General features: G+C 42.0%; 1 protein-coding gene across 4 annotated transcripts in view; it reads left to right on the forward strand.

Annotated features, from left to right (window-relative positions):
* The first annotated feature begins 9,901 nt into the window (after positions 1-9,901).
* The window catches only part of KANSL1L (KAT8 regulatory NSL complex subunit 1 like), a 116,296-nt gene continuing 106,767 nt past the window's right edge, over positions 9,902-19,430 (forward strand). For 2 of the 4 annotated variants that reach the window (XR_002098679.1, XM_019523425.1), the window contains exon 1: positions 9,904-11,066. Coding sequence is in view for 3 of the 4 variants with exons in the window: in XM_019523425.1 (XP_019378970.1) it covers positions 9,964-11,066 (1,103 nt within the window). In the remaining variant the exon portion in view is untranslated. Of the gene's footprint in view, positions 11,067-19,430 lie in introns of all 4 variants that reach the window. The other 2 variants (XM_019523427.1, XM_019523426.1) reach the window with 2 other exon arrangements.

The following is a 19,430-nucleotide window of genomic DNA, read 5'->3' on the forward strand; positions in this document are numbered from 1 at the left end:
CCCCCATTCCTCCCCTCCCCCTCCTTTTCTACCCTTTGTCTGCCTAATTTTCAGCTGTTTACTTTTTCACAGGCAGCCTCTTTTCTGCCTTGGAAAACTACTGCAGTAGAGTTTCCCTTACCTTTGGCTTTCCCCACCCCGCCTTCCCTTCTCTACCTTTTTCTTTTCCTAATTTCCACTATTTCCATTCTCACTGACATCCTGTCACACTTTTAGCTTCTTTCATTCCTTGGAGTCTCAGAACAGCTGAGACTCCCTATGCCTGAAGAAGGATGATTGTGTCTGAATGCTTGCAAAGACCTTTTTTCCAACTACTCAGTTAGTCTAATAAAAGATACCACATCTACCCAAAGAAGCTTGCCTGCCTAATGTTTGAGAGGCACTTGCATACCTTAGACCAGTGGTTCTCAAACTTTTCACAGACCACTTGAAAATTGCTGAGGGTATCGGTGGACCACTTAATAAACTTTTTTTTGTTCTACAAATCAAAGCACACAACTCATATTTTAATCTTACCTTTCTAGTGCGATGGATGTGCCTGCTTTTTTGAGCAAAGTTCTCGGAATTCAGGCATAATATCTGTCAGCTTTAGCTTTATGTCACTTTTCTGTGGACCAGCTGAATGGAGCTTGCGGACCACAGTTTGAGAATCGCTGGCCTAGACGCTAACAGTTGTGAGGGTCATATTGTTAGATAGGTAGATAGCTAAGTTGCCTAATTTTACATGGAGCCAGTGGCAAAGTTGGGAACACAAACAGTCTCCTGTTCTAATAGTTGTTTCCTCCACGTGATTAAAAAAAAAAACCAAAAACCTTTATGAGACTCCTTGACAAATAAAACTAGAAAAATGTTTTATTTTGTAATGGTTTTAGCAAACCCTAATTTGGAAAGGTGGCAACTTTAATCATATGTTTCCATTATCACCCTCTTCTACATTGGTAGCTCCCATAAATGTTAATGGAATTGCAAGTATAAATTCTCTGCCTGTTAAGTAGAGAAGAAGTGTTAAATTGATTTTGTTTAGAAAGCCTTTCATGGACACCTTTTCAAACTGACTGACTCAAAGGAAAAACTGAAAAATGTCGTGCCATTTGTTTATGGAACTTGCAATAACTTTAGGGTTATTGCAAAGAATTATATTGGAAACATGCACAATATATTCAGAGATCCATGTGCTGTTAATTATAGAAAGTGTCTAATTTTAGCATTATAAATTCAAAAACTGAGTTCTGTTCAGTGATCAGTTACAAACAAATTGTTTCAGATTTGAACATGAACTTGAGCTGATAGTGCAGTTTTACATTTTGAAATAGTGAAATAACATGTGAAGTTGGGTTCAGAAGTATGGAAGAACAAGGAGAAAAATCAGCTTTGTTCAGAGCTTTTAATGAGTCATGGATTTTATCATAAATGAATACTAATGTGTTTCACTTGAAGCATATCCTTTTTGATGTTTTGTGTCATTAAAATGGTTTGGGTGGTCTGTCTTAAACTGAGTTCCTCTCCTGATGAAAGAAAGCAATCCTTTTTTGGTGTGTTTTCAAAGATGAAGAATTTATTGCTTTATAACTTCTGGGGGGTACAAAATACTAGAGTTTGTAGTTCTGCCTGGACAGAATTGACTCCACAGTGAGAGCTTCTGAAAACTGAGACTCCCATTTTTCCAAGTTATTAACAGAACGAAATACTGAAATGTTTAAATAATCATAGTGAGTAACTGCAACTTTTGAATCAAAAACAAAAGCTACCTACTTGGATGATCTTTTTTTCCTTTTAGTATAGCGAATAGTCAAGATGTGTAAGTATAGGTGCCAGTTTCTTTCATTCTACTAACAGGGCATGTTCCGTAGTATTTATTATTCTACACAACTTTTTATAAGTTAAATAATGATAATACACAAAGTAAGTTGAAGGAAAACTTTTTATGTCCAACTCCTTGTTGTTATAACTTGAAACATTACTTGTAAGTAAAGCTGGAACAATACTTTCAGATAGAAGAAGATGTATTCAAATTGTACTCACACTTTTCTTAAGCTGTTTACAGAAAACTCATTAAAATGTTAGTGGCAGCTAATTTGCTACAAAGTTACATTTTGAGTAGGAGGTCACAAGAGTGAGTGCATACAGATTAGGGTGTACAAGAGAATAGGTCTTAACCTACAATAAGATATTAATTTCAGGATTTCCCAAGAATGCTATAAAACAAACCAAAAAAATAGCCTTCTGTACAGGCATGAAAAAGACAGTGGAACTGAGTATACGCAGAAGTGAAACAGACCTGTCTTGTCTGAACTGAAATAAATGCACACATCTAAACATATTATGAATGCGTAAAAGTTCATTGGACTTTAAAATACTTTAATCATCCAGGAGAGTATAATAACCAGTACAGCTTTATTTTAAGAGTCTCAAATGGCTTTGCAAGAAGAAAGCCTGGGAAATGGGTTACAGAGAAGCATGACAGAGGCAGGTCAAGGGGTTGACTAGAAGACTACACAGAGAATGTAGAGGTGAGGGGATGAAGGAGGAGTGAAAGGTTGAGCAAAGAATGGAAGGTTAGTGGCTGTTGGGGAATTTGAGAGTAATGTATGTACTCAAATCCAGGTTTTTTTCAGTCATTGAACGTTGTTTTGGATTCGGGTACATGGTGAGGGGGCAGGCAGCTGCTGCAGCTCTAGCCCCCTCAAAATCATTTGGAGCCACAGCTGCTGACCCCCTCTGCCTGCTCCCCCTACCCCTACTTCCCTTCATCCCAGGCCATGGAGCACATGGTGGTTCTTGCTCGCAACCAGTGGCAGGGCCAAAGCCACTGCTGCTACAGCCACAATTGTAGCCACCTGGCTGGGCAGGATACCATGACTGAGCTGGAGCTGTGACTGAGGCTAAGTGGCAGCAGCTGGGAAGAAGGGGGCAGGCAGTAAGGGAGGAATGCAGAAGATGCAGGCAGCAGTGGGGACCAAGTACCAGGAGGAGGGGTGGGGGTGTAGAATAGTCCAGTTCCAGAGGTGGGCCATGGTACCCCCTAGTGGCCACTCTGATGCTGTCCTGCCTCACTGGTGTTTTGAGCCACAGCCCTATGCTTTCCTGGCATGCCTTGATGTCCAATTAATAGAAATATTGGAAGCAGTCTTTGGAGACCAGTGTAAGCCTTGGATGCTCTACACCTGGCCATGGCCTGTCCCCAGTCCCTGCCTGAAGAAGGTATTTTCTCTGCCTCTGCTCCTCACCCACTGGGTCTAGCCAAGTTGTGGGCACCAGTTATGCCTTGCTGGCACTAATGGTCTTAATGGCCCTAATCCTAGCCTCTGGCCATCTGGCCCTGTCTTACTTAGCCCCCACCGGGTCTCTATCTCTTGCAGGCTTACTTTCTTGTTACCTTCAGCCTACCAACTCCCTAACCTTTCCAGAGCTACTTCCTTGTTGCCTTCAGCTCACTGGATCCCTGACCCTTGTATGGCTCAAGCACTGAGTGCCTACCATTCACCCTTGTGGTATCCAACCAATTCTACAGCCCCAACCCAAATCTCCAGTTAATACACTGTACGGCAGAAACAATATATAACTTATCTCCCTGTACACTGTTCCTTACAAAGCTCCTTCACTTACAGGACCTGGACCAGACTGTTTCTGCTGGTCCTGGGCTAGGTTTATATAGCCCCTGGATCCTCCCCTCTCTGGTCACCTGATTCGTCTGTCTGCAAATCGTGCCCAGGAACTACTAATTCTCTGAATCAACAGTTTGGGTATCTTGCTGCCTGCAATTTGCAGGCTAGGCCCTGTAGCCCTTTAACTATGCTGCTTGTCTCTGCTAAGTAGTACTTGCTCTAATGGCAATTTATGATAGTACCAGGCTACTTGCCCCTGAGGCTTGTTTCCCTGCTTTGCATAAAACTTTCCCTGCTGCAGGCAGGTGGTAAATTTAAGATAACCCTCCAATAATTAGATTCTATACATGGAAGATCGTAATACATTCATAAACTTCCAATGTATAGAAATTCACTGTAGTGGGTTCAACTTTTATTTGATGTTGTTTTGGATTTGGACAGAGACAGTATTAGTGGTCAACTTACAAAAAGACAATTTTAGAAAAATGTTTATTTCAAGGACATAGATATGTGTGGCTGAGAAGCAGCATTTTGTGCTTTGCATAAAACCAAAAATCCTGGCTGCATCCTACTATGTAATTAAGGCTTTAGTGAGGATAGGCTTAGAGTCAGTAAATATTGGCTGCTCTGTTGTGTACGTATGATATTTGTTTCCTTAAAAAATGCCCTAAGTTTTGTTCTTTTTACTTGGTTGGTTGGTTTGTTTATTTTAAATCCAGTTCTAAAATATGCCAAATAGATCATTTACAAGGTTATTTTAATGATCTGGAGTTGAACTATTTGCCAGTTCAGTAGCAATTCTGTTGTTCTAGTTTAACATAATAGACAATGGGAAAAAGTGCTTTATCTGTGAAACCAAAACATTTCTCAGTGCAAGATTTTAACTTTTACATAAGTTCCAAGCTGCACTTTTTGATTTATTTATTTATTTTTTAAAGGCAAAAGTTTTGGCTGTAGAGATTTACTTCCAAAGAGGGTGGAGTTAAATTATTTTTACTGTTGCCAGAATGGAACAAAAAACCCCAAACTTGTCAACAGGAAAAATGTGCTTTTTTTTCTGTTGAGCTCACAGTTTTGCTCGAAGATTTGTGTTGTGGTTGATATTTTGCTTCATTCCTATTTCGGCAACAACATTCTCTTTTTATTTTCAGTGTATGTTATAGACACGTTAAACTCCATAGTCTAGATTGGAAGTATTCTGTTTTTTTAACTCTTAAGCCTTTGGCAATATCAGAACTAAAATATATGTTAAGTAGTTGGGGCAGTTAACTTGAATTGTTTCAAGATGGAGCTTGACAAGTTCATGGAAGGGATAACTATAATAGGATAGGGGATTGGGATTTCTTGGAGCAGTAGTCACCATGGGTGAGATGAGGATTCAGGTATTTGGTTATCCAGCCAGCCAGAATGAGGCTGAAACAAAATTTGATCTCTGTGTAGTAGTATTCCATGCTTTAGGGCTTCTCCTGGTTGCCTTTGGCTTTTGGAAGGGATTTTGGTGGGATTTTTGGCCTTCTTTTGGAAATGCTGGATATTGACTATGGCTAGAGATGGAAGTTTGGCAGAGGGCTGCTGATGCTCATATAGCTGCCTAGAAACCTCTTAGTTATCTGCCTGGGTCATGCATTCGTGGTCAGACTGATTAATTACTAACTGTCATATCAAGAAATGGCTTTTACTGCAGGTCAGATTAGCAGGAACTGTGAATTTTTTGCCTTCTGCTGCAGTAAAAGCCGTCTTTGAGCATGCATTACCATATTTACCTGAATCCAAGACAGCCCTGAATTTAAGACACCCATTCAATAATTAGGTTCTATACATAGAAAATGTATAAATTGGATATGCTTTTTCATGTATAGAACCTAATTATTGGAGGGTTTCATAAAATAGTCACCCCTGCTGCTGCAGTGGGGAAAGCAGCGTTGGGAAGGCAGGCAGTGGGAAGACCAGTGGCAGAGGAGTCAAGTAGGCTGACTCTTGCTCCTTGCTGCCCGTTTCCTCATCACTTGGCCCCCCTTCCCCATTCTCTCCCCTCCCCTGGTGGTTGGCTTGTGCTCAGCACCTGCCCCCTACCTTCCCCCTCCCCAACACTTGACCTCTGCTTATCTCTTATCCTCTGGCTAGAGCATGTGGTTGCTCTGGCCCTGGCCATGCAGCAGTATTATTGAGTGACTGCTATGCCCCTGGAGCTGTGCAGGAGCTGCTGCTGTTGCCATCGCTGCTGCTGCTGCACTGGGCCAGGGCTGGAGCAACCATGTGCCCAGGTTGAGGCCAGAGTCAAAGCCTTAGCAGCTACCTGCTTACCTTGTACTGGAATCCAAAAATGAGGATATTTCCCCATCATGTTAAATGGAGAGAAAAAAACCTTCTTGTCTTAGATTTGAGTAAGTGCAGTAACATGCAAATTAGCTGTCATTTTAGTGGCAAGACATGTTGTGGGATTCATTTTCCCCACAGTATGCTTTGTGGCTTGGTATGTGAGCGAGAATGATCAGAGTGGATGATCTTGTGGACCCTAGACAAATTGTCAGCTACAGGAGGTGAGACTGGCTTCAGAGACCTTTTCAAGTCCTGTGTTCCTACGGAGTGTTTCAGCTGACAGTCTGCAGAATGCAAGCATTTTGTAAAGCATGGAAAAGTTACTGGGCAAGGTGCTGGTCAAAATCTTTCCCCTTTGGAAAGGGTTTTATCATTTATTTTTAGTTATAATGTAACTCAAGCAGTTTGTTTTAGGAACTCCTGTTTAGTTTAATGCTTTGTCCTCCACCAAGAATAATGCTTTCTACTACTTTGTTGAAAGTCGATGGATTAAATTGAAAATAATTTCTTTTCCAAGTTGTTTACAATGTGCAATTTCTCCTTGTTGAATTTCAGAAGCTCACAGCAAAACCAGAGGAGTATATGGTGTTTAAAGGGACATGATCAGCTTCAAACAACTTTTCTGTGTAAAAATTATTTACTACCATTGTTACAAAAGGCCCCTGAGGGTGTGTAGGGCAGATGCAACATAATTCTCTCTATCCTTTCCATGTGTTTACTTTGTACATTTGACATTTCTTTGTGTGACATCAATTTCTGTTTGTGAGGGCTTTCACAGCAACAGAGGAATAATGTACATTATTGCTACTTTAAACAAATTTTGGTGAGATAATATATGAAACCACTTTAAAAGCATCATTAAAAATGTGTAGATTTCAAGCCAGCCACATCCCTTTAAAACAGGGGTGGGCAATTATTTCAGGCGAAGGGCCACTTACTGAGTTTTGGGAAGCCATTGAGGGCCGCATGACAGGCAGCCAGGGGCAGATAAATATTAATTTTCTAAATTTTTTAGGGTCTCTATGGGCTGGGTGGAATAGCCTGGAGGGCTGCATCTGGTCCGCGAGCCGCATTTTGCCCACCCCTGCTTTTAGATATGCTCTGCTGAGAGCTCCAGGAAGTTCAAGTGTATTATAGCTCTTTTGGTGCTATTATAACCCCAATGGAAAAATTATAAACCCTGCAGGAGACATGATGTCTTCCTCTCCCCTGCTTTAAATGTTAGCAACCCTTTCTAATCATTGCGGCTTATTAAAGTTATTTCACATGCATGCGTGGGGAAAATCCAGCCCTTGCCCTCTCCAAGTTAGAGGAACTGCCAGTCCCATGCTGTGTTAAAAAGAATTTGGTATTGTAAAAACAATGACTTCAAAATTGTATCTCATCCAGTCAGTGAAGATGTTGACAAGTCTGGAGATTCAGGGCCTGACTGAGTTCTGATTTAGGACACCCTAGTCCCAAATGATAGAGGAGAAAACAGTGGTTGTACTGACCTAACAATAGCTATAGACCACAGTGTCCTGTTTGTTAAAAATGAATACTGTATTTTAGTATTATTTCTACTGTGGTAGTATCTGATCAAGTCTAACTATATTAAACACTGTACAAACCACAAATGCTCAATATTTAAGTGTAAAAAGCCAAATGGTAGACTTCATCGTGTGGTCTCAGCTTGCCTAAGACTTCAAGCTTGAAATAGTCTCTCTTGTTTTAAGACTGTTACCCTCGCAGCAAGGGACTGCCATTGCTGATGAAAGTGCGCAGCAGCTTAGTAATTGCCTAGCTGGGAAAATACCTAGTATGAAGAACTTCTTAACTCTCCTGGGGCACATCTATATGAGACGTTTACTGCACAGTTGACTAATTAATTGCACAGTAAATGTCTCAGCATCTTCACATGCACCACTATTAGGGCATGTGAAACTAATTAGGGCACGTACACCACTACTAGGGCACAGCAGGCTAGGACTTGTAAACACAAAGCCTACCCTGCTGCAGAGTTTGGTTTTTTTTGTCGTGCTCAGCAGCACACATTTAGATGCTAAACCAGTTGGCTGGGGCATGAGGGTGCTTCAATGTGAGGTCTGCCTGCTGGCTAGCCCCACACTGAAGCACCCTTGTGCCCCAGCCAGCTCCTCCATAGTGCATTGAGCCAGGTCAGAGCAGCCCCGGGCTGGCAGGCTGACTCCCCAGGCTTCCTGCCAACTGGGGCTGCCACAACCTAGCTCGGTGTGCTGTGGTCCAGGCACATGTGTAAACTGTGTGTCCGGGAGCAGTAAACTGGAGCAATAAGCTCTGCAGTTCATTGCTGCATGTTAATGGTTCATTTAGACGTGCCCTGGAAGATACTTTTGCTTCTGTTGTAAGGGTATAGGTTGCAGGGTTGTGTGAAGCTTGGGTCGCTGATTCTATTTGGGGGAGATTTGGCCTGATTCGGCACCCGAATCTCCAAATCTGAATCGAATCAGGAGATCCATTAATCTTTCTGAATTGAATCAGAAGCCTCCAATTTGATTAGGAGAGATTTGATGATTCGGCTGTAGACACAGCTTTATATGCTTTTTCTACGTACCTTGAGGTACCAGGTGCAGCCCACGAACGCTGAGATGGTGGGGCGGATGGAGTGTCCCACAGGAGTGCAGGGGAGTCCCCTTCATGCTCAGCGGCAGACCCCCCCTGCGCTCCCATGGGACACTCCATCCACCGCACCATCTCAGCGTTCATGAGCCATGCCTGGTACCTCGAGGTACGCAGAAAAAACATAAAGCTGTGCCTGTGGCCGAATTGCCGATTCTCCAAATCAGAATCGAATCTTCAGATTCGGCTGAATCAAATCGGGACAGTGATCCAAATCCAAGAATTGAATCGCTATCCCCTGAATCAGGCAGAATCCGAATCAAATACTGCCTGCTTCGCATACCCCTAATAGTTTGTATTTGTATTGATCTAAGGACATAGGCGAAAAAGGTTAAACTAATCTTTATTAGACCATTAGATCAAATATTTGAGTGGGTCTAATAAAAGATATCAGGTTTACCCAAAGAACCCTGTCTCCCTTTGCTCCTGGTGGGCTTTATGGGTTCAACAGGGAAAGTCTTTCACAGACCTTCATCTTTTTATCTTTTTGCTCCCTTTTTTTTGTTGCTACGGGTTAGGCCATACATCCAGCTTACTTTGGACAGTGCCCCATTTACAATAACATTGCTTTTAAGGTGCAGAAAACATTATATTTATCCCTTGTGTTGACTGCTGTCTAGTTTCCCTCTCCCTTGGATAGTCATCTATATGTAGAGATCTCTGTAAATTGTGAAGGAAGTGCCCCCTGCAGCAGCTCCTTTAATTTTGTTTTGTTTTGCTTCCCACCCCCCCCATTAGCAGAGAGGCCTGCTGGCCACGCTGTTTGCTGCTGATCACCAGGATAGCAAAAACCACGGTTTTAAATACAGTATGCCACATTTTTTGCCTCCCCACTAGTTAGCAGCAAGTGACGGGGCCAGTGATGGGGGGATGAGTGGTGGCTGCGTTAATTTCTTGGTTGCTGGTGCCAACACGATGACTCTGGGAGCCATGGCAAGAAACCCTGTGTGTGGGATCCAGAGGTAGGTTAACAAGTATACAGGAAAGCCCATAATCCAAATCTGGTTTGCCAGTTCATTTGAGTTTAACATAATTGAGTTCTTCATTTGAACTAAGGTAGGTAACACTTGAATTTCAGCCTTGAACTTGATAATCTTATTTCTCAGGTGGGTAAAATTGGAAATACTGCAGAGTCTGCACACTTTGCTCCCACAGGAGGGAGAAGCCTTTTGTTGCACAACAAACAACCCCTCTGTGGTAATGGATAAACGGATCTTGTTGGACTCTTTGAGAACCTGGCTGGCTTTATTCTTCAGGTGAATTTATATTTGTGGGATAGTCTTAAAATAAGTTTTAAAATAATCTGGAATGGTCTTTTGTATGCATAATGTCATTAAAATAAGACAATTTACATGGACCATGTTATTTTCAGGTTTGCTGTAAACTACCTTCGGTAGCTATAATGACACCAGCCCTCAGAGAGGCAGCAACAAAAAGTCATGGTATCCACTTGTCACCTTCTTTGTCCTCTAGAGCTATGGAGTCTGATACAGCTTTGTGCATGGAAAATCCCAGAGCAGTGGAAGAGAAGCTAAAAGAGGATTCAGTCACACAGATTACGTGCTCAGTCTTAGGGTTTCCCACCACTGAACCCAACTACAATAATGACATCTTCAGTGTAAAGCATTTTGGTTCTCCACAGTCTTCCAAACATTATCAGTCTGTCTTGCTAATGAGCGCAAATTCTGCATTAAACAGCATAAATGGTAAGCAGTGGAAATTGGGAGAACACACTTGCTCCAAGGTGAAAAATCCATTACATAACAGTGTTGCCACAACGTGCAGCCAGATTAGTAATTCAGAAGCAGAAGAACAGGTGAAAGGGGAAACTTTTTCAGAGACCGTGACCCAGAGTTTTGAAAAAATACAGAGACTGTTGGATTCGAATGTAACTGAATCTGGTAACACAGAAGAAATGCAGTTTCCAAACGGGAAATGGTTCTGGAAGAATGGTTTTTTGGGTAAAGCTTTAGCAATACACACAGAGACAGAAAAAGGGCCTGAAGTGCACCAAGTTCTGCATAATCCTTTGGAAGCAGTTTTGGGCTGCTCTGCCACTGGTAAAGAAGAGGAGTTGAATGCTCGTTTCCATCAGTGTGTGAGTAAGCAGCAAGTTCTGTTCAGCCGGACCAAAAGAACTCAGAAACGGTTACAAATGCTCCTGGCAAAACATGTTGTCAAACACTGTGACCAGCAGCTGAAATGCTTGGTGCAACTTCAGCTACAAAAAGTAAAGTTTTTTAATGACTCAGCCAAATTAATGGATGGTATTTCCCTTGGATGCACTGAAAATAAGACACAAAACAGTACAGCTAACTTGGAGAATAATTCAAGTAACAACACACACAATGGATTTTGCGTTGGACCTGGTGAAGTCCGGGGGGTTGCACGCTCTACGTCAGGGCTGCTGTCTCGTGTGGAGAAAGATCTGGATTCTGATGCAACTTGCAGCAGCAGCTCAGATGAAGATTGTGATGAACAGACTGTCAAGAAGACGATGGAAGCGTAAGTGTTATATTATTGCTAGACTTTTGTATTTAACAGGTGTTTCAAATCTGGGAATTGAAAAGTCCAAACCTGCAAATCCTTTCTCATATGAATAGCCTTCCTGAAATCAATGGAACTGCTCATGTGAGCAAGGCTTGACAGGGCTTGGCCCTAAGTTGGAACTTATGTAAGTTGAACACTGAAGGAAATTGATTGTATTAGAATACAGTTTACAGTAGGGTTGTCAACCATGTGGAACTACCCTGTCAGTCTTGTGGGACTGCTGGAAAGTCACTGTAAGTTTTGGGGGCATGGGCTGCTGCAGAATCTGGGACCCTCAGGCCTCAGTGTATGTGTTGATTAGCAACAGGAGGATGAGTGAGGGCCAATCCAACCACAGTTATCCTTCAACCACTTTGTCATTATTGCTGTGGCCGTATCACAGCCACCAGCCCTTATCACATACCTTGTGTTGGAGGTGGAGCTGGAGCTAGAGCTGCTGTCATGGTACAGGGTACGCAGTGGTGGTAGCTCCAGCTCTGGCATAGGGCACATGGCAGGGTTGCAGTTTGCCCTGGGTGAGAGCCTGAGTTGCCATTGCTGCTGCTGCTTCCTCATGCCAAGGGTTGGATCTGGTCAGCAAGGAGCCCTGTGGTCCAGATCTGGCCCAGGGCACCCCTGGTTTACAGAGATTCAAATTTTGCACTCCTGTTCCACCTATTTAATATTGTTAGGCAGAGTATTTACAACAGTGCTGTCGAAACTTTTGGCCCCACAGGATGCGTGTGTCATGTGAGCTGGGTCCCACACAGGTCTGGTGTGTGGGGGCAGGCCCCATGCGCCCAGATGTGGCCACATGCTAGGATACAGTCACATGCTGGCCTGGCTTCATGTGTTGGCACAATCTAGCGCGCATTATCTTGCTTACAGGGCTCTCCATGCATTCAGAAATTTGGGGAGCGGCCAGTTAATACTGCCACCGTTCCCCCGCCGCCAAATTTTCAGACCCATGGGCAGCCAGAGGTTGAGCACCCCTGATCTGCAGGATTGGTACAGTTCTTAAATACCAGTATATATTTAGAGTAACTTAAGTGACAGTTGTGTAAACAAAATAATTTTGACAAATATAAAACAAAGACATTATTAACTTATTTGACTTAATAACAGTTAATTGCTGTCAAAGGCTTGCAATTCACTTTTGTGTGGCAAGAAGAAAACTGTTCTTCTGGTGGGGATTGAAGCCATTTAATTTCTGGAGAGTTCAAAGTTGACAAGTTTCTTAGTATTACAAAGATTACATCAGTCCCCTTTTAGGGTAGTATATTTTCTTCCTAAGTCTCTGTATGGACATCAAGATTTCTTCCATTGTTACAGATACCTCTTTCCAAGAGGTGGCAGAGTTTACAGCACCTCTCAGTTTCACAATCAGAACTCTCTGGGCTGTTGTAAATTGACAAGAAGTGTGTTGATTTCGTGCTGCGGTGGCTTTGAACGTCTGAGCTACAACAGAGAGAAGCATTGAATTTTATATGCAGGGATGAGAAAATGGAGGCAAGATATTTAGATAACACCATCAGTCTGTCACTTTGCAGCATGCAGGGTGCCGGGGATGAAGTAGAGAATATTGGAAACCTCTGCCAGTCAGGCAAGCTCTGGAGAGAGGGAGACAGAAAGCTCCCTTTTCTTATTTTGTGGTTAAATGGAGCTGAGCAGGTGTTCAGATTTATTAGGTACTTGCTAGCTAGTCAGAGACTGATGCAAAAGGGGAGAGTCTCAAAGCTTCCAAGAAAAATCCAGGGACTGCAGGTTGGTCAGAATCCAGAGACACACAAAGTTTGGACCGGTTTTCTCAAACAGGGCTGTCCTTGGACATTTTTGATGGGGTTCCTGATCTTCTATAAGAACCTCTGATTAGTCGATTTGTCCTCTAATGAGGAAATATATGGTATTTTTTTCAATTTCTATTGTTGGTGTTAATAAATGTATTTTAAAATTTTCTGTCTCTTGCTCTGATCTTTGAAAAATCACAACATTGAGTAGAAATTTGCATTTGCACTGGATTTTAGCAGCTCCTGAAAAAGCGTGGATCCACCTTATTACTCATTTATTAGCTTGAATTGTGAAAATTTTAAAAAAGTGTAGTAGTTCCAGTCTGTTATGGCATCATGCTGCCATTTCTGTCTGCTATTGTTGAATTTGGAAAGCAGATGGAAGAGAAAAAATAAAAAAGGAAAAGTGAGTTTGAGTTTTCTTTCTTCTATTATGAGAATGCTATATCCTGCATTGAAAACCAAGCTAAAATGTATTGAGTTGCCAACTAATTTATTTTTATCACTGTAGAGCCTATATATAAATGTTACTCTTCCTTTGAAATAACTTTGAATAGAAAAATAGCATCACCAAATGTTCTCCAGAATACCAGAGTCAACATACTTCTTTCTCAAAGCTGATCTTCCTGAATGTTTGAGTAATGTTGCTGCCTCTGAGATTTTTCTCATGATTACATGAATTTACTAGGAAAAACATTATAAATGAACTCAAATTCTCAAAAGGGAGGGAATAATCTACAACTCAGGAGTAGGATTCTGAATATTTTTTGTCCTTGTAGAAAACATTTCAGTTTCTAATCCTGTCGGTCCATCTTTCACATCAATCTTCTTTAATTTGTTGAAATTACCTGTCTGATTTAAAGTTTGTCTAGTTCATATTGTTTACAGAAGTCACACTTGAGGAGCACACCCTGCGTCCTTACCACATGACTAATGTAAGCACAGCAACAATCAGCTTTCAGGGAACACCAGTTGACAGTCCAGCTACTATTAGTTTAAGTATCATTTAACACGAACTGGAGATTACTGAGACCCCCTTAAGGTGTGATTACACTTACACTTTACACTTAGGATGCGATTAACCAACCAGGTAATTGTACCTACCTTAAGTTGTAGGTACAATTCGTAGCTACACCTTTAACCAATTAATGGCTTGATAAAATAAGCAATAAAGTACAAAGTTATTCCCCCCAAAATGTGTAAAACTTTGTAGCTTGTTCTAATTTAACAATCTCTGATGAATTGAATATGTGGCCAAGTGCTGCCCTGTGCCTGGGAGCCCCTCAGTTCGATGAGGCCCAAGAGAGCACTACAAGCTGGCAGCCTGTGTTGTCAGCTGTGGGGTTTGCAGCAGATAAAATGCTGTCCCCTCTGTGAGCCTTCTTGGTGTGGGGCTCTCAGTGGGAGCAGCAGGAAAAACACTGCTGCTGCAAGCTTTGTGAAGTGCGGGGCTCTCAGTGGCAGCAGTGTTCCCTGTGGTGCACTTGCTCTGAGTTGTGCAGCCCACCTTTGCTGCAGGGCTTGCACTGGCAGCAGTGAGAAGAGTGAGGGAACACTGCCTCAGCTGTGTTCCCCTCACCTCTGGAGGTTTGCAGCAGTGGCAGTGTCCCTCTGCGTTGCCACGATTGCAAGCCCTGCAGCCCATGTCACTGTGGGACTCGCAGCAGTGCAGGAGAAGTCTGCCACCGCTGTGAGTCCCACATCTCGGGAGGCTTATAGCTGTGGCAGCATTCTTCTCTCTGCCAGTTCTGTAAGCCCCACAGCCATGTGGGCTGCAGGGCTCACAGTGAGGACCGGCTTCTCCTGCATGGCAGGAGATGCACTTGTGGGACTGTGCATTGGATCCCATCATGCCTTGTCATCAGTGCAGGGGAAGCCTGGGATCACAATCCCTGGCTTTCCCTGCTCTGGCTCCTGCAGCTGTGAGCCTTGCAGTTTATGCAGCTTAGTGGGGCTTGCAGTGTTCCATGCACTGCCCTGTCTGCATGCGAATCCTGCACCCGCTGCAAGCACTGCTGGCAGTAGGACTCACAGTGGGGGCAGCCTGGGTTTGTAATCCCAGGCTGCCCCAGTACTGGCAATAAAACGTCATGGGATCTAATGCACAATCCCACAATTGCATCTCCTGCCATGCACAAAGTGATTCTTTGTTTTAAGGGTCTTCAAAGGGATTTGAACTCAGATTAATCAACAGAGCAAGTCTCTACTTTGGGTGCCATGTGGCCTAGCTTACATTTTTCTTACATTAGCTTACATTTTCAAGTTCTAATAACGTTTTTATTCATGTTTTGTGTGTGATGAGAGTGTGATAAGGATTGTAAAGTTCTTAGTGTTTAATAATCTATTTGATACTGGAATGATGTTATGTAGAGGAAACTGGAAGGAAGTATAAAACATTAAAATCTTTTTTGGTGGATTAGGTCAATATATAGGGTCAAGAGATAGTTAACTGAGATTCTCTGATTACTCCACTAGTAGTACTTCATGAACTTTATTGGTGGAGGGGCACAAAGTCTCTTATGGGAGGGTTTGCTGGACAGTTATGTAGGTGTCCATATGCTCATTCAAGGAAACTTTGCTGTGCTTTCTTGATCCAGTATTTCCTTTGGACATCTAGTCCTTTGTTTCTCCTTTAGTGCTCTTGTAAAAAATATGATATTCCCCATAAATTTAGTTTTTACACCATTTATCATGATACGGTTTCCATTTTGGCATTTTTCACTTTTCCCTTCTTAGTTTTGGATGCTGTTTTACAAATTGCTATGTTCCAGTGGTGCTAAGCCTGATGAAGAAGCAGATGTATCATGATTTCATTTTCTGTAAATGGAAAACTGCTTTTCTAAGGTTCATCATGCAGACCTACTGAAGTTAGGCTTTCTCTTAAGGATTCTGTTTGGAAAAAGAGGAGATGGTAGAATGGTTGTAGATATTTCACACCTTAATATCAAAGGGAAAAATCATGTTCTGCTTAATGTCTCAAAATACTCTGTTTGTCCTAGACTTTTTATTTTTTGCATTTTACTTAGGTTTGCATTGGCTTATTAAGTAACATTTGTGCAGGTCACAAACGGACAGCATTTGCAACCACATTGTCCAGTGTTGCAGCAAAAGGAACATCTTGTTTGCTTTTGAGCCTTGTTAAGAAAGAGAAAAAAATCCTCTTTCACAGTTTTTTGCTGGATTAGGTTGTGATTTTTCCAAAATATGCAGTACCACATACCTGGTATGAGACTTGGGGTTTATTACAAAAAAGTCTGCCAAGACTGGATGATTTTCTTATTTTCATTTGTCAACATTTTTTCATTTGTCTTAAGGGTAAATCCCTTTTTTTCCAAAACCTAAAATTTATTAATAGTTTTATAGTTGCAGGAAGCAGTCTGAAAGATTTTAATGTAAGCAAAAATATTGACATGTTGTAGCCTGCAAGGAAATCTGAGACCCAGGAATGTCAAAGCCTTCTAGTTAGATAACTGTTGAGTGTATATTAAATAAAAACTTGGCATTAGCTTCATGAATGACTATTTAATACATAGTCAACATAGTCTGGCTGAACAGAAAATTTGGTAATTGTACACATGTGCATACATGATAACCTCACGCACCCAATTAAGTGGAACATTGAAACTGGGTTTATTCCTAAAGTGAATTGCCGATTAATCATCCCACTGGCTTTTTTCCCCCCAAGGATATATAGGTTAGCTATATTAATAATAGGCTTTTTTGTGGTGCTCCTTTTTATAATTTTCATACCTCATGGAGATGTTACAATGATAAATCACTATTTGTTAGGTGGCCAATAATCTTCTTTTTGCAGATTTCATTAACTTTAATGGAAGATATTTCAATGAATGATTCAGAGCATTTTTGAAAATAGGGCCCAATTCATGAAAGCATTAATCATATGTCTAATTTTAAGCATGTGTGAAAGCATGGACTTTAAATTGGTGTACATAAGTGCTTTCCTTTATAAGGTAATTTCCTGATACAAAGCCTTATTTAAGCCTAATTCATATGGATTTAGGAACCAAAGTTTACATGCAAATAATTTTAAGTATGTAGGTCAATAAATTAAGTCAATAACTTTAAGGTGTTATTTGTAACATAAGCAATTACATTTGTAAAAAGGTGAGTTACACATTCCCACTTAATTTTCTCTTCATCTTTGTTCCTTAGGAACAAAGTTTTTTATCTTCTCCAAATGTTTTATCAGTGTCTGGATTCCACTTCAGCCAGACTGTTAATGTCCACATTTCTATGCAGAACCTCATTTTCATCAAGAAGTAAGTAGGCTTCAGACCTTAGGTATTGAGGTCTTTGGTTTTTTATTTGGATTGATGCAACTATTTAGGAAGCCAGTAAAACTTTTTACAGCACCTGGGATTAAAAATAGTGGGAATGACACTTCCACTTAGCACCTGTTGACAATATTAAATTATGTAATGTGTCATGCTTCAATTGGTGTTTCAATATCTCAAAGTGTTAGGATCAATCTAGTAGGGCTAATTCAGCACTGATGGCCTTCCAGCAGAGGGTTGCTCTATAAGTTGTCCATAGAGTTGCAATGTGGTATAGTACTGCTCTTAATTACAGTTCTAGATATGATGCTTATTTTTCTGTTTATCATTTTTTAGTAGAACTACGCTGCTCATGTTCTTGGGGTGTTTGTTGCTAGTTAGCTTATTGAAGATACTGTAAAAGCAGAAATTGATAGTACTTATCAGTATGTTCTGAGAGTATATTGTTTTTGAATATTGCCAAAAGGCTTATTTAGAGGGATGCATTTTGTATCATTTGTAGCAAATTTAATGCTTAACCTGTGGAAATAAAGTTATCTCAGAGCCATTAATGTTCAGTCTGACTCTGCAATTTAATTTTTTACCACGCAGAATTTTAAAGAGTTATCTAAGCAGATCTGGTATCCAGAATTAGAGATGGAGACAGCCCCACTGGGACATTTTACAACAGTTACCCTAATGGCAGAGGACTCTTCTGGAGTGTGGAGGTCTACTAATTTGATTGCATTTTTATTGAGCCCTAAATCACATTATGAAGCACTGAAACCTCTTAAAGAGAGCTTGATTATATTAAGGAATTCTGGAGATGGCAAATATTATCTTGACCCATGCAGTAGGTGAGACTGTATTGTGATAATGTGTTGTGCCATAGTCTGTGGGGGTAGTTACACGTTACCTTTCAAACATGTTAAATGCACTTAGGATGGGAGCATCCACATGTTAAGGCAGGTAGAGACAAGCTAAGTACCTTCTTGGCTTCTTGGAGATAATCCTCTTTAGGCGACGATTATCTGCGGCTGATATTAGGCAGCTTGTGTAGCAGTAATGTCAGTCTGCTCTACGAGGTTAGAACCAGCCATTTGCATTCTCCTAGTATTCTAGGAGGCACCTCTCCCAGTGTGGCCTAGCTATAATCTGGAGCTCTACTGCCCTGGACTGACAGGTGGGCAGCAGTGGGTAAGTGGGGAAGGGATGAAGAGGGAAAAGGGAGAGAGGGGTGTTGGTGAACACAGAGGAAGGGGGTAGTGGGAAGCTGCTGGGCAGGGGCAGGAGGGCTTGGCAGACCACCATGGATCTGAGTGCACACTGCCCCCGTGGCTGTCCAGCAGCTTGCCCCATGGGAAGCTGAGGGCAGAAATGGGCAAGGAGAAGCTAGGAAGCCATGGCTGGGCCCTGTAGCTCCCTGTGCATCCGGACTGAGTTGGTATTGCCCAGCAGCTCCTCTCCAGCCTGCCTATGTGCCCCCTTCTCCCTTTCCCCCGCTGGGAGCTGCTGGGTAGCTATGGGACTCAATCTGGGATGGCAGGGGACCAATCTAAGGCAGTAGGGTCCTATCTGGCCTGTTGGGGTTAATAGAGGCCTGATCCAGGGTAATGGGGAGCTGCTACAGGCTGTCGGGTCAATTCTAGAACTTGTAGTGCCAGAAGAGAACTGGTGAGCCAGGCAGACATGAAGCAGATTTGGTAGCTTCTAGGCATGCCCCTGCTCACCAGACCTCTAATTGTAGGTCTAAGCTATGTACTTAGGTTATTAACCCATAAAGTGCGACTGCTCACAGCACGATACCTTTTGACACAGCTAATTCCTTAGAGTTAGCATGTACTACTGTTATAATATTTAAATGCATTATAATATAATGCATCTTATAACATTTAAATACAACCTATAAGACTTTTTAGATAAAGTGTCAAGTAATATGCTGTCCTCTGGTTTGGCAGTCTTGTCTGTTTAGGTGTGTGGCATAGAACTTCTATTTTCATTTATTTTTCTCTTCAATACCATAGTTTTCTTTGCTTGCAGCAAGGTTCTCAACTTCTTGCCCATGGAGCTATGATATCCAGTCAGTTGGGCTCCCCATGTCTCGTGAAATATGGCAGCAGGAAGTGGTGGAAGTTCCATGGGGCTGGATCCTGCCTTGGCTGGTCATTGCCCATGCAGTGGGATCAGAGCTAGGCCTTTCTTCCATGTGTCCAGATCAAGTGGGCTTCCATCCCTTCCCCCACCCCCACACCCTTCCCCCCCCGCCCCCACACCCCTGG

This window comes from Gavialis gangeticus, unplaced genomic scaffold, assembly GCF_001723915.1.
Source record: "Gavialis gangeticus isolate Ggan-Ray unplaced genomic scaffold, GavGan_comp1, whole genome shotgun sequence".
In the NCBI taxonomy this organism is placed as follows: Eukaryota; Metazoa; Chordata; order Crocodylia; family Gavialidae; genus Gavialis; species Gavialis gangeticus.